Source organism: Tenrec ecaudatus, chromosome 13 (assembly GCF_050624435.1).
Source record: "Tenrec ecaudatus isolate mTenEca1 chromosome 13, mTenEca1.hap1, whole genome shotgun sequence".
NCBI classification, from domain to species: Eukaryota; Metazoa; Chordata; class Mammalia; order Afrosoricida; family Tenrecidae; genus Tenrec; species Tenrec ecaudatus.
In genome coordinates this window covers 16,817,790-16,832,841 of record NC_134542.1, presented here as the reverse complement: position 1 = coordinate 16,832,841, position 15,052 = coordinate 16,817,790, and the positions used below count along the sequence as shown (strand labels likewise).

General features: G+C 46.9%; 1 protein-coding gene across 2 annotated transcripts in view; it reads right to left on the bottom strand.

Moving 5' to 3' along the window:
- The window catches only part of EPHA4 (EPH receptor A4), a 160,961-nt gene that overhangs the window by 31,868 nt on the left and 114,041 nt on the right, over positions 1–15,052 (bottom strand). For both annotated transcript variants that reach the window (XM_075529401.1, XM_075529402.1), the window contains exons 6-8: positions 10,039–10,163; positions 8,866–9,025; positions 7,528–7,639 (exon numbers count right to left, since the gene is read on the bottom strand). In XM_075529401.1, the coding sequence (XP_075385516.1) occupies positions 7,528–7,639; positions 8,866–9,025; positions 10,039–10,163 (397 nt within the window). The remainder of the gene's footprint in view (positions 1–7,527; positions 7,640–8,865; positions 9,026–10,038; positions 10,164–15,052) is intronic.

Here is a 15,052-nt window from a genome sequence, read left to right as displayed (position 1 = left end):
CTCAGCCCGCATCCTGAGCAACAAGTCTCCCCAAGCTGCCCAAACTGTGGAATTCCGTTTCCCATCAAGCAGACTTGCGAAATATGTGCAAAGCTAGAGGAAATGCAAAATGGCAGGGGTCATTAATTAGCGAGCTGGCCCGCCCATCTCCTACCCAGACCTGTGAACACAGAGGAAGGAATGAAATTAGCAGCGAAGGTGTAATTGGTTTTCAAAAAACCCCTTGGTGTGTGACTGGGAGGAGAGGACCCCAGCAAAAACCAAAGGAATCTGGAAAAAAGAAAGAAAGAAACACAGGGCTTACTGTTCACAAACTAATTGTAGCCTAGGTTCTTCTTAATAATACCTTGAGAACCCCAAATGCCAGAGTTCAGTGCTACCTTTGTCACCTGATGACCCTCGCTCCTTGGCTCAGTGGGCCACAATGTGGCCCCTCATTGTCCCAGGAGAACAGCCCACTGAGACTCATTATCCATCTGGGGCGCCCCCACAGCCTAAAGAAGCACTGGCTCTAAATTGGCTTTCAGGCAGTTCACCTGAATGACAGGAGGAAACCTTTGTGGAAGGTTGGGCTTTTCTAATTATCGAATTGTAAAGCAAGCTGATTAAAAAAGGGGGAGGACTGGAGTGGCTTGTTGTGGAAGATTCCAGAAGGGAACATGGGACTTTTCCACGGCACAACTGGAGAAAAGGGCAGACTGGGCAGATGAAACTTGGAGCAGGTTGGAGCTGAGCCCCCCATGGGCAAAGGGACACGGTTTTAAGGATATTAGCTGGCTTTGTGGGGGAACAGCATGAGCTCCCAGAGCATGGCTCTCTCCAGCCACCAATGTGTCGCTCCAGGCACCTTGAATCCTCAATAAAAAATAAAAAAAAGAAATAGGGAGGGCACACTAGCCCTGCTTTTGTTGAAAGACTAACTTCCCGGATGTGACTCTGGTTCCAAAACGAATTAGGAAAAGGTAAGTAATTTATTCAGCTAAAGTGCAGATGAAAGGAGATAAAGCGATGTAATACGTAGAATGGCTCCAGGAGGCCCTTTTGTAACATTTAACGGCATCACCCAGGGACGGCATCACCCAGGGACGGCATCACCCAGGGACGGCATCACCCAGGGACGGCATCACCCAGGGACGGGCAGAAAGGCCTGCTCCTCTCCACCCTTTCTGTCAGCTGTCCTCCTCGCACCAAGTGATGTCTAAACATTCTTCCTGGTCGACATTTTGAAATGGTTAGAACTGAACCACAGAGACTCTTTCAGAAAAGTTCCCGAGGTACCACCCGTGCCCCGATTGTGCGAATTTACAGAGCTCTAAGCAGAGCCCATGGAGAGGAATGTGTCAGCAAACATTCCTTCTTCTGGGATCATCCCGGGCCAGGGCAGTACGGCAGGGCACCGCTGAATGGACACTGTTGGAATGGCACGTGAGCCGTTGGTCCCCAAGTGGAAAATCTTAACCTCCCCTAAGAAGATGAAGTCAGCTTTCCTAGTCTGACCTTAGCTGGTGCCCTGGCCTCGCACACGCATGCACATGTTCCAGATGTGATCACATAATCACGGGGGAGGCTCCTTTGATTTGGCTTCCATAATGCTAGCAATCATTAGCCCAATAATGCTAGCAATCTATCAAGGTCATGTTTCTCCCTTTTAGGAAGACATTTGAAAAAAAACCTGTCCCCCCTATTGGGAGGTCAGGAGAGCTCGTTGGGTGGCCTTCGTGCGATGGCTTCCCTTCTTGAGCCCCTAATTTAAGAGATGCACGCCAAGGTTAAAATTCAATGGCACACTAACATCTGTGCCTCTCATGTAAGTCTCACAAAATTTGACACCGCCACGTGCTTTGTTTCCCAAAAGCCGTTTTGCTTCTTTTTTTCTTCAGTGCAGCCAAAAGTCACCTTTTGTTCAGCCGCACAGCCGTGGACACTCAGTGTTAGCGGCACTCATTGGAAGGCAGCTGGTAGGTGAAAGCAGAAACTCAAACATAGGCAGGATGGTCATGATGCTGCAGGGCTGGATTCTGCTTCCTTCTGTTGCATGTGGGATCACCATGAGCAGGATCAGGGGTCACTAGCAGCACCTAGCAGCAGCTGGGTGACCCGTTACAAGGTCACACTTGCTCCTGACCCCCAAACGTCCTTTTGAGAAGACATATATTGGTCTCATATGGGAACAATAGAGTATTGTTTGGGAACAAAGCACTAGACTGTAACATTCCAAACTCATGCTGGTTTCAGATGCCTTTAGAGGTAGCCAGTAGGAATCATTACTAAGCAAATGTGGATATCAGTGAAGCCTCGCAGGAGATTAAATCATTAGTTCCTGGAAGTTCCGACCTCCTCATGGCGTTTCTTGCTGTCATTGCTAACTCAACTCCAAACTCACTGCCGTGAAGTCAATTACAAATTAGAGTGACCCTTTAGGATGGGGTAGAATGGCCACTGTGGGTTTCCAAGACTGTAACTCTTTAAGAGAACAGAAAGCCTCATCTGTCTTCCACAGAGCTGCTGGTGGCTTTGAACTGCTGACCTTGGCAGTTAGCAGCCCAATATGTCACCCACTATATCACCAGGTCTCCTCAGTAGCTCATTGCCAACAGTTCTTTGAAACATCAGTTGAAAAAGCAATCAAGTGGCTCCAACACAGACATCACAAATAGGAAGGCTCATCAAAAAGTTCACAAAACACAGAATTTGCATTTTTTCTTCCTTCGATTTCCCATGGGCTTTTTAAAGGTTCTCTCACAGCTTCAGAGGAATGGGGAAGCAATGTCTTTCTGCTAAAAGGGTGGGCATTGGTGGCTTAGGGTGACATTTCTAGGGTGTGTATCTCACAGACACAAGAAGTTTGCACCGGTCCAAGAACCTAGACAGGATGTACAGCAACTGTTCTAGGAAATCCTGGAAGAATCCTAAGCTTCTCATCTGAGCAATGGTGAGCTCCTGCTCAGAAACACGCTGGTTAAAATAGAAATAACTTTTCAACCTTATGTGGGTACTAATGTGGGAGTAGGTCCAAATGCTTTATATCTAGAATCATTCTGACTCGCTGTGATCCTATAGGACAGGGTGGGATTCCCCCTTGTGGCTTTCCCGGACTGTAAATCTTTACAGGAGTAAAAAGCCTCGTCTTTCTCCCAAGCAGTAGCGGGTAGTTTGGAAATCCTGGCCTTGCAGTTTGCAGCCATCTGTGTAAGCCACTACACTGAAAGGGCTCTATGCGCCAGAATTGACTAGATAACAGTGAGCTTGGCTTGAGTTTAGTTTGGCTAGATAATCATATCATTGTAAACATATAAAGACTCTTCCATTGAGATTCCAAAGTGCTTATTCCTCCAACTGGGTGTCTTCTCACCAAAGAAACTGGAAATTTCGTACACTGAGCTCAGGTTTATGCCGGCCTAATAGATACAATGGAATAAGTGAAACAACTCTTATTGAAAAAAAAATCTAGCAAGATACTGACTGTGAGTCTGGGCCTGTTTCCTCTTTCTTATAAGACAAACCAGCACCCAAGAGACTGGTAAGCTAAACAAAAGGACTCAAATAGGCTTGAATGAAAAGAGTAACTTTTCTCACGGTATGTGTCCCACTCTGCCCAGTTCTTGGAAAAGAATGTCACCCACCATCAGCAGCCGGGGATTCAGTCCAAGGGGCCGCAGTCGGCCTCCAGGGGTCTGTCTCTCTAATAGCCATTCTGACATCTGTGGGTCAAAGAATCAAGAAGCAGCCCTCCCCACCAGCAAAGGACATGACTCCGATTTAGCCAGCGAGGTTGATCTGTGGATTTCCAAAGACACTGCTGGCTGAAGTCTGCAAGATTATTTCAGCGACTGCCATGACCCCCTGCCTGTCCGTTTGTCATACTGCGAGGGTATTTGAAACACCAGGAGGATCATACCTGGTAGACAGGTTTCAGTCAAGCTTCCTGATTAAGAAAGGCTAGTAAGGAAGGCATCGAGTTCTGATGGTATTTGGGTTCAGGAGCCCTGGTGGTATCGGAGGTTAACGCATGGGGCTGTGAACCTCGAGGGCAGCAGTTTGAACCTACCTGTCTCTAAAGAGTCACAGTTTACGTGAATAGTGACGAGTACAGGGAAAAGGAAAATGTACAAACATTGATTGTGGTAAAGAGTGCACAACTCTTCTTGATATGCTTCAATTATTGAATTGTATGATACGTGGATGAAGTGCCAATAGAACTGTTAAACTTTTTTTTAAATTCCAGTCTTAGGATCACCATGAGTCAGAAATGACTCAGTAGCAGTGAGTTTGCCTTTTGGAGAGAAAAAAAAGGCTATCCCTGTGGATTAGAACAGAAGTCTTGTCTGACAGACTGCTGAAAGCGGGGGAGCTATCTAGGTGGAGAGTTTTCAAATTATGCAGTGGCCACAAAAGCAGGTTCCTGCATACGACTGACGCAGAGGGTGGTGCAGAACTGGGCAAAATTCCTACCCGTCCGACACAGGGTTGTCACCAGGAGCCGGCTCGACTGGACAGTAGCTGACTGACACCATCTTCACGATTTACCACCAATCACTTGTCCTCTAGCTAAAAGCCTGGGCCAGACTCTAGTCTCCACTACTTGTCTCCTCTCTTCCTATCACCCGTTCTTATCCCCTGTAAGCGTTTGTAGTCCAAGATAATGGAGCAGACAGCACAAGTGGGGACGAGGGTTTACACCGGCTACCTCGAGGCTTGGCAGCTACCTGGTTGCAGGCAGTGTTTCCCTGACAGCTTTATGGCAGACACTAAAGCAGAATCAATATGAGGGGCAAGGGGTTGACATTTCATTTTCTAAAAAGTGATCCATGGAGGACCAATCACCAGGCAGTGTTTATCAGCCTTGGGAAGTGACATTTTTTTTTTTTAATGGGGGAGAAGGGACAGGAATCATTGCTGGGTTACGTGACAGGCTCAATTCTCTAAGGTGGGCCTCCTAATTGGAAATCCAATGCATCCTGCTATCAATCCCGCCTTTAAATAGTAAAGTGATCAATAAAAGTGGAAAGGAAATGAAGTCATCAAGCTGGATGACGCTGCTATTTTCCATAGCCAACACATTTCATACACTAGTCGCCCTGCTATATGAAGGTGTGTGTTTGCTCTTTGCTTTGTGCCAAAGCCAAATGTCTTACGCAGAATATGCCCCAGACATGCTGATCATGAGGGTATCTCATTTCTAATTCCCCTGCTCGATGGCTGGTTTAGGGCCGTTACATCACACTGGAAAACGACTAAATGAAGGAAGGCAACAACAGGAAGGCAGACAAAACCTCCCACCGGTGTTCCTGAGGGGAGCCAGAAACAAGAAGCAATCACTTTGTGTCTAGACATCTTCTCCCACCTCATTCTTTGCATCATCCATTGCTGGCTTTTCGTATAACAATTGGGGTGGTATCACTGGTGATGATGGTGGAGATACTAGTTTTTCTTCTAATTTTAGACATTTAAGGATCTTTTATTTTCTGATAACCAAAGTGGGTTTTATGTTCACTGCAAATGTCTACCTTTTCTCCCAGCCCTCACCCCACTCTCAGACTGATACACAGTGACGCATACATTTTTCTCTGTGTGCATGTGCAGGGGATGTGTGTGTACGTCAAGTCAAGTTACAACACACAAGGAAGGCAGTCATCTTGATCAAACATCAGGGGAGGAGCATGCGCTGGGTATCCATATCCTGTTCAGAACTAGTTGAAATCTCCAAAGGTTGAGATCAGCCACCATCAGCAAGAGTTAACCAACAGTTAACTCATCTGGCTGCTAACCAAGAGGTAGAAGGTTCGAGTCTACTAAGAAGAGCCTTGCCATAAAAAATCCTGATTTTCTGAAAATTTGCTCCTGGAAACCAGAGTCCACAGGTCTACTCTGACACAGAATGGAGCCTCCAGGAATGAACTTGTTGACAACTGATGATGGAAAAGCAAGTCTATCTACAGACACAGGTCTGAGGCTGTCTGTCTGTATATTCCAGCAACAGGGGTGTTATGGTCAACTAGACTCCTTCAAGATGAAGCTTGCTGTTCCTTCAACACACCTCGTTAGAGACACTACACCCAAACCAGTTAAACGTGATGCGAGAGGCAGACACCCTCACAGGATGGGGACGTGTTTCATGTGTTCCCATCAGTGACAGTAACTGATCTCTATCAATTCACGCATTTTGGATAATCAGGGGTGGGGGCATGCTAGAAAGCAATACATGTGACAACTCAGAACATCTTAAGGTGGACATACTTAGGGTGGACATCACCCTAAGTATAATATACCGACATGGGGAGAAAAGCTGTTGGCTTGCTTGCCCAGGCCTGTGGAAATAGAGGCATTGTTGTGACATATGTGAGATCACCCAAGGAGAGGGAGCGAGAGAGACAATGCCATAGGCTGGCATTAGATGGGCCGGGTGGGGGGTGGGGTGTCCAGTTAAATCACTATGGCAATGCAGTGACCCTGAACGAGTCACCGTGTCTTTTCGAGGATCACTTTCTTCTAGTACCTGGAAAGGTGAATATTTTCAAGGATCATTTTGGCATCTCCCGATTCAAGCTTCAGTTTGACCCCAAAGTCCACCTTGTAAAGCAAGTTGGGGGAGGGGGGGACAAGAAACATGGAGCTGTAGTGGCAAAGGCTGGGAGAGGGTCAGATTCTCGTACACATACGACAAAGCAGGTTTGGGTGGGGGGCCCACACTGATGAGGAGCAGACACCCCCGTGACTCCATGCAGCCTCCAGCCTCTAATCTGAAGACAATGGCGACAACACCAGGGAGATCTGGTACCCAAGGACACGCAGTCAGGTCACCTATTTGCTTCTCTCTCTCTCTCTCTCTCTCTCTCTCTCTCTCTCTCTCTCTCTCTCTCTCTCTCTCTCTCTCAGATTTACTTCCAAGAGGAATGCCATGCCCACAGTATGCTGGGTCGATATTCTCTAGACATGAAGACACTCTTTCCCGGAAGGGAGACGGGGCCCACGGCACCCAGCTACTGGGTGGGGTTCCCTTCATTGTTCTTGACGATCATTTGAAAGCACTTTCTGTGTGTCATAGCATGCACCAGTGTATCATAATTCTTCTGTCAATACTCTTTACACAAAAGAGAAAAGACGACACCACAAAGGGGCAAAAGAAGACCGCTGGCAAATGTTGACATTTTTTAGGTCCACATTCCATCCTGACGCTACTGTCTATGGGAGTTGGTCTAAGTTTTAAAGAAAGATAAGGTGACACCTTATAGGTGTGACCAAAGGACCCAGACCTCCCCCATGGCTTGCAGCTACGTGGTTTCCAGTGAAGCATCTCCAGGACAAGGCAGGAAGGACAGCAGCCAGGGGGGCAGGTACTAGGGCAGCCCCAGTGAGGACGTGGAACGATCAAAGCACCAAGGAGGGAGCTTGTAATGCAAATGAAATGTTTATGATGCTAATCAAAAGCCTCAGCTTTGTAGGAAAAGCTGCCTCATAAACAAAGAGAAGGGCGGGGGGGGGGGGGGGGGGGGGGGGGAGAGGCCTGTGAATGGCCTAAGTGCTTACCTCCTGCTGATGACAAAGGCCGCAATGAGAATGACCACCAGCACTGCGCTGCCCGAGACGGAGACCAGCAGGACTGTGGAGTTGGCCCCATCTCCAATGATCCGGGAAGGCACTAGGAACAAGTGACATGGGGTCACCTCAGAAGGTCTTGCAGGTCAACAACTCGTGATTGGGCCACCTTTCTCACTTTTGGGAGCCAATTGGAAGGTTCCCAGCTTCCTCCTCCCCTCCCCCCTGTGTCCAGTCAAAAGCATTTCCTAACTGGCACCATGAGATGAAGACAATCTATTTAATAAATGTGGGAGGAAGGTGGCTTTCTTCTCCTGTCTTTAACTCTGCAGCAGACATGGCCAAGGCTTGCTGATTCCTTCCTTCCATTTCCTGTTTCTCTCTCAGCACTTACCCCACTCTCTGATGCACTTCGTAGTGAGAGACACACTTGGAAAGCCAGGGAGGAGAAGCCGCTTTGACATGTTTGCTTCTACACAGTTTCCTTGTACTTAGGGTCCACCTAGGACTTCACAACCACCCCTGACCATAGCAACCCGTCTCTGGAAACCCTGCCTAGAGCTGCGCAGTTCAAAGTCACTTCCTCTGCGCAGCCTCCCCAGAGAGGCCGTCCCACGCTCTACTCCTTTAGGTTTCTATTTTAAGGCACTTGCTTATTGGCTGTGGAGTGTTTTATTTCCTTTCATCGATTATGGATAACATAATAAATAAATTGTGGATTAAAGTTATAAAGCCGATAACAACCCTTTTAAAAAAACCATTCGACTAGGACCTGACACCAAGGGCTCAATAGAAAGTAAATGTCTAGAAAATAATGATGGCAACATATGTACAAATATGCTTGATACAATCGATATATGGATTGTGATAAGAGCTGTAAGAGCCCTCAATAAAATGCTTAAAATAACAAACAAACAAGACCATTTCACTTTATTTAAACAGATGACTAGAAAAGAAAAATAAAATGTATCACCCAATTTTTAATCTCCTCAGGGAGAAAAAAGCCCTGTCCTTCATCGGATTGGCTAGACAACCCTCAATTAGCAGGTTTGGTAATCCCATTTTCCATGGTTTTCCTGGGGGCTCAAAACAAGGGGAAAAGAGACAGCATTTTTCATTCACAAGAAAAGCAGGTCAGACACCATTTGGGGAAAAAAAAATATCCATCCCTAAAGAATGGGTGGTTTCCTAGGCTGTAGACATGGATGTTTCCAGCGAATGTTCCTGCCAACAAACGTTTGCAAGGACAACACAGGCAGACACTACTTCCTCACGTGCCACGACCATGGGGCGGGTGCAGAAGACCTGCATTCTGGACTGCCCACTCACCTGTGTTGGTGGTGACTTCCAGAGGCTCACTGAAGTCCCCGTAGCCGGCTGCAGTCCGAGCGCGCACGTGGAAGACGTAGGAGGTCAGAGGGTTCAGGCCTTTGATATCTGTGTTCCTGGCAGCCGTCCGGACAATTCGATAGCTGCGCTCATTCTGATCCTACCGGGCAGGAAGGTAACATAGCATGGGGGTGGGGTGAGGGTGGGAGTGTAGGGGACCGATTAAACCCTGTGTTTCCTCTAGGCACGGAATGACCAGGGGACACGCTCAGTCTGCTCAGGAGTGGAAGGTAAAACAGAGATGGCACGCTCACTCTCTCTCGACCCCACATTCGCTTCAATGGTGTAAGTACTACTGTTACTTTCAAACGCCCAGAGATCTGAGAGTGAGTGTCAAGGATGATCTTGTTGACATTGACCATATCTAGATCTATACTCATAATCCTGTCTGAAAAAGAACACTTCAAGACAGCTGGTGGCTTTTCTCACTCCGCACCCAGCAACTTAGAAATAATGCCCGGGAAGCCCCTTGTCTTCTTCTCTGCTCTGTCTAGAAAATGTCAAAAATGGCATAATCTAGTTTCAATGGGGGAGAAGCCCGTCCCTTCCCTGCCTGTAATAAGGGAACCAGTGCGTGACTGGCTTTAAAAAGAAGAGAAGGCGCTTGTTCACTTACTAGACAACCTTGAATGCAAATAGCGCTCTTCAGAATTCCCTCCTTTAAGAGAGACAAGTTATTTGTAAAAAATAATGCCTCTCTACAACTTCAAGAGGCTGAAGAATGTAATTTCCTTTTCTGATTTTCTATTAAAAGTCATCAAAACCCACACCTTCATTCTGAATAGAAGTGATCTACTTAAACAGATCATTATTACAGGGGCTCTGAGTCACTCTCCATGACGTAAGGCTCAGAGATTAGAACCTCTGAGCTATTTGATTTCCATTACTAGAGAGAAAGAGAGAAAGAAAATAAATGTGTTATTTCCTATTTTTCAAAATAACTCACTTAAGGCATATGATTTATCATTGGATTTGATTGGGAGACCTAACTGTATTTGGTTGGGATTCATTGGGATTCCAGGATTTGTGACTATCAAGGCCTAAAAAGAGGAGAAAGAGGGGAGAGGAGAGGGAGTGAGGCGGAAGGGAAGATCTTGCTTGCCCAAGTCATACCTTCTCATAGTATTTGACTTCATACTCCAAGATCACTCCATTGGGCCGATCTGGTTCCAACCAAGCCAAAGCAACACTGTATCTTGTCACTTCCTTAGCCTGGACCAAAGCAATGGATGATGGTGCTGTTGGGACACACACCCACAAAATAATGTAAGAAGTTTGACTTTTAAACCCGGGGGAAAAAAGGGGGGTGGGGAGGGGATGCTGGGTTATCTGTCACAGTCTTCTCCAGGCTTTTTTCCGAGAAATGACGGGTCTTAGAGCATTTCTGAAGTAAAGGTCTGGTGACGCTCAGCCCCCCTCTCACCACACCCCCAGCCATCCCTCCCCCTGGGCTGTAGAGACGGGTGCTCTCTGCTTTCTGACTTCTTGGGAAGAGCTCGCTCTAAGTTCAAGAACGCTGCACCTCGGTCCACTTCCAGGGCAGGCTAGGTGCCATCCGATGAGTCTTCACACCTTCCACAAAGCAAGAGAACCTGCGGCTCTTTCTTGGGTAAAAAAAGAATGCTGGAAGCAAACAATTTACATACTTCCCCAAAGATCAATACTAGTAGGGTTTAATTATAGCAACCCAGCGTTTTCCGTTTAAATACAATCACGCCATGATGGAAACGCAAATTAAACAAGGGTGGTCTCTGGCCCTGGATGGCATTTGGCAACTATTTGACCACAGAGCAGAGGGGCAGGCCTCCGTGGCTTTCAGACTCCAAAGGACACAAAGGCGGCCCTGGGCCCGAAGTGCATTGGGGATGGGGAGGGGGATGAGGATCATGGTGGAGATCTATAAAGCCTCACTGCCTTCGAGTCGATGCCCACTCACAGTGATCTTACAGGGAGTAGAAGTGCCTCCTAGGCACTTGTGAGACTGCAACTCTTTATGGGAGGAGAAAGCCCTGTCTCTGTCCTGTGGAGACACTGGTGGATTGGAACTGTTGACTTTGCAATTTAGCAACCCAACTCATCACCAGTACATCATCCCTCTCTGCTGTTAGCTGTTAATAATACATGGCACAGAGGGCCTCCAGGGAGAAAGCAAAGGGTCTGCCTTCTTGACATTTTCTATCTCTTCCAGGAAAGCCAGGCTGTAGAACCAGAGATTTGGGACATCTCCCTAAATGGAATGCAAAGTTTGTTTTTCTGTCCCCACACTAGAAACCTGTGAAATGCTCTCTATATATGCAGGGATGAGAGGAAACCTTACAAGATGCCGCTGTCAGCCCTCTCGTCTCCTTCAGTGCATACGGGACCAACAATCTTCACCACGGAGGGGAACATGGGGACCACTTCAAACCCAGTAGACCAAATCTGACGGGTCTACTGGTGGCTGGAAGCCAGTCAGCACACAAAAGGGGGGTCTTGTAGCGGAAGCAAGCCACTAGAGAGCACCTCCTGAAGGGACAAATAGACACACAAACATGAACACACACACACACACACACCCCTCTCTTTCTCTCTCCCCAAGCTATTCCAGAATGGCCCTCAGACATAAACACAAGTGAACGATACAGTGGATACACATGTCCTCCATCAAAGACAACCTCAAGGTTAGTAACACCAAACTGGATGAACTAAAGTTGCAGGCAGCCACATATGGAAGCCACTGAGCATCTGAGAAACACGAAGAACGGAAATGTGTTCATTAGATGTATTAAGGTCAACCCCCACCTCCCTCCTACCCATCCCAGCTGCCCCAGCACACAGCCACACACTCTCCCATTCTTTGGCTTTACTGGTTGATACAGAGCCACCGTCCAGCAAAATGTAAGGAGAAATTGTCCTAAGTACAGAGGTGGCAATAACGCTGCCTGGCTGTGGAAAGCCATTTCCCTCTAGGCAATAAGTGGATCGGGCACAGAGCAAGTTAGCCTACACTCTCTAAACTCTCCATGTAGAAGCCATTACCGATTGTGTATGCCTGCCTGTGGCTCCTTCCCCTCCGTGAGGCACACGGCAATGGCACCTCCCCTCCATCCCCGTGCTCCCCAGCATCAGTCTTCCAATGCCATTCCTGTAACCAATACCATCGTCCCTGGTTGCTGTACTCTGCAATTATAATGCTTTGGTAAACCAACCTACTGTTCTTATTTCAATTGTTATATTTGAAAAGATACTTCCCGTTACTGGTGTAACCCAAAAACAATGAATAAAACAATGCTATCAAATGTTTGCTGGCCAAAAAGAGATGAGGCCATGTTTAACCGAGTGCCAAGTCCACGGCCACCAAGCAGATTCCTGCTCAGCCAGCATTGGGGATGGAGTACATCCAGGGACCCTCTCTGTATTCTGACCTAGGAGTCGTCAGTAGAACTGAAGATGGAGAGATGTCATCTTCCACACTGCGCAAGTTCACATTATGCTTTCTGTCATCTATGTCTTCTCTCAAAGTACCAATGGGGCCACTGCTGGCCTAGTTTCACATGTTGGTAAACACTATCCAAGCCCACTCCAGCAAGAAAGGCTTTGGATCCTGAGCCCCCAGCACCCCAGGGTCCTGCCCTTTGCTAAAAGAATGAAAAGAGATGAAAACAGACTAACAAAAACCTAACTGAGAGAACACTGCCCAGATAGCTGGCTTCACGGGAGCACGCAGACATCAGTGCCTTTGCTCAAACAAGGGCATCAAACCATAGAGGGAATGTTGGTCAACCTAGAAAGCCCAAGCCGAACAAGAGTCCTGCTGGTCTTACAAATTCTCTCATCTTCATTCCAGAGCTTGGTTCTTCCTAAAGAGTGACGTGTCCATTCGTCATACGTGACAGGCACGTACAGAACGAGGCACTGGTGGGGCGAGGAGAACAAAGCAGAGAGGAGCCTAATCCTTGGTATCAGCACCATCTTATACTGTAACCTCTTCTTACCTGTTAAGAAGGGAGGGTAAGGTTTTTGAGAATCATATTGAGATGATACTGTCTACTATTAACCCAAGGGAATCCTTTTTCTTGAATTCAAGAGGAGACAATCCCTGCTAAGTCCCTTATTATCCACGCTCTCTTGGTGATGAGGAGGATTAAGAGGAAGAGTGCTTCCTCATCACACTGCCTATCATCAGACTTAATAGAGACATGCTGCAAAGCTGGAGGAGAGGCCAGGAAGAGGGTGGAGGCACATGCACGTCTCCCCACAAAAAGAGATGTGCTACACACTCAGAAGCATGCCTTTCGGCCCACTGCCTTTCCTCATGAAAGAACTGTTTGCTTTGTGGCAAATGGCACATCCTTGAACCTAACTAGGTGTTCTAGGTACATCCCTGGACCTAACTAGGTGTTCTTCCCTGGGGAGAATTTAGACCAGTGGTTCCCAACCTTCCTAATGTCGCGATCCTTTCATACAGTTAGTTCCTCACGTTGCGGTGACCCACCCCCCCCAACCATAAAATTATTTTCGTTGCCTCTTCATCACCGTCATGTTGCTACTATTATGAATTGTAATGTAAATACCTGATATGCAGGCTGTATTTTCATTGGTACAAATTGAACGTAATTAAAGCATAGCGATTCATCACAGAAACAATATGTAATTACAGATGGTGAAATATTTATTTCTAATGATGAATAAATGAAATTTTGTCGTGAAACATGGTGTAGCATGGGTAACAATCTTCACACTAGGTACTCGTAGGTGGGCAGATCTGCATGTGGGCGGACCCTCCTGGAGACGATAGAGGAGTGGTTTCTTGGTTCCTAAGACCAGTAGAAATATGTGTTTCTCGTTTGACCCCCAAAGGAGTCGCAACCCACAGGTTGAGAACCGCCGATTTAGACAGTGCCCATCACAAGGAGAGTCAGTCATGTGTTGACAGCTACACAGCTGGGAGAAGGGGATGAATGTACGTAGCAGAACTCAGAAACCAGGATGATGGTCCAAGACGAGATTACGGTTTAATTCAACGAAGCCCCGGGTTTTCAAATATTCAAAGCTGAATGGCCAATGATCAACAGATGAACAATTTTCCCAACCGGAGATTCCTGTGCCTGAGGCCACCATTCCTTTACTTCCAAGGGCATGTCAGCTTTCGTCCCAAAGATGCCCTCGTGTTTCCTGTTTTATGCTTACGCACCATCCAATGAAGAGACATTCTTTAAACTCTTGGTTGAGCAACTTGGCGTCCAGAGTAGAGCTGAAAGTGAGCATGTGAGTCTAACACGTGAAACATTGTTGGGCTGCAGACAGGCAAGGATGGAGGCAAGACACGAGAACAGAATGGAGTTTGCCGTGCATGGGAGATGTTGGGAAACCATGGAAGGCGGAGTCAGGTTTGTGGTGTAAGGACAGCTGAGCCAAGGAACACTGCCCCAAATACAGGTGTGTGCGCATGCGTGTGTGTGCATGTGCGTGCACAAAAGATTCACTTAGGTCACATGAAATGAAATAAAGATTTAAAAAAAATAGAATTTGATCCAAATGCCTGAAGTTAAACATGCGCTTCACTTTACTGATTTGTTGGGGGGTGGGAGGGAGAGTGAATTGGTTTGTTAAAAGATTATGGATACAATTCTTAGGCTGACATTCACTCGTTGGCACTTGGGGCCAGCCATTCAACTGTTCTAGCCTATAACTGTTTCTCCAGCAGGAACATACCTGCTGCCTCGGGCATACAAACATGTAAGAGGTGAGAACACACATTTCATAAGGTAGCGCTTTACCTGGCCTACCACTGTGTCATGTACTCAGAACTAAGTCTGGTTCACAGAAGTGCTGAACAGATACCCGATGGAATATATAAACGTGAAGAAAACTAACAACGGCTGTTAAAATGGATCTGGGATGTGTGTGTGTGTCTCCGTAGACATTTAAATGGTTTCATACATACAAAATACCAGATAGAAAGCATCCCTTAAGACGACTTTCCATCTGCCTGCATGCAGGGTGACCTTTGGAGGTGTGCTTATATTATTCGGGCTACCCAAGAGATTGACAAATTAGAGATAAATGCGAACGATGCTTCTAATTCTACGTGGGGTTTGTTTCTAAAGTACATGTGACACTTCTGGACATTTGTCAAGTGCACAGG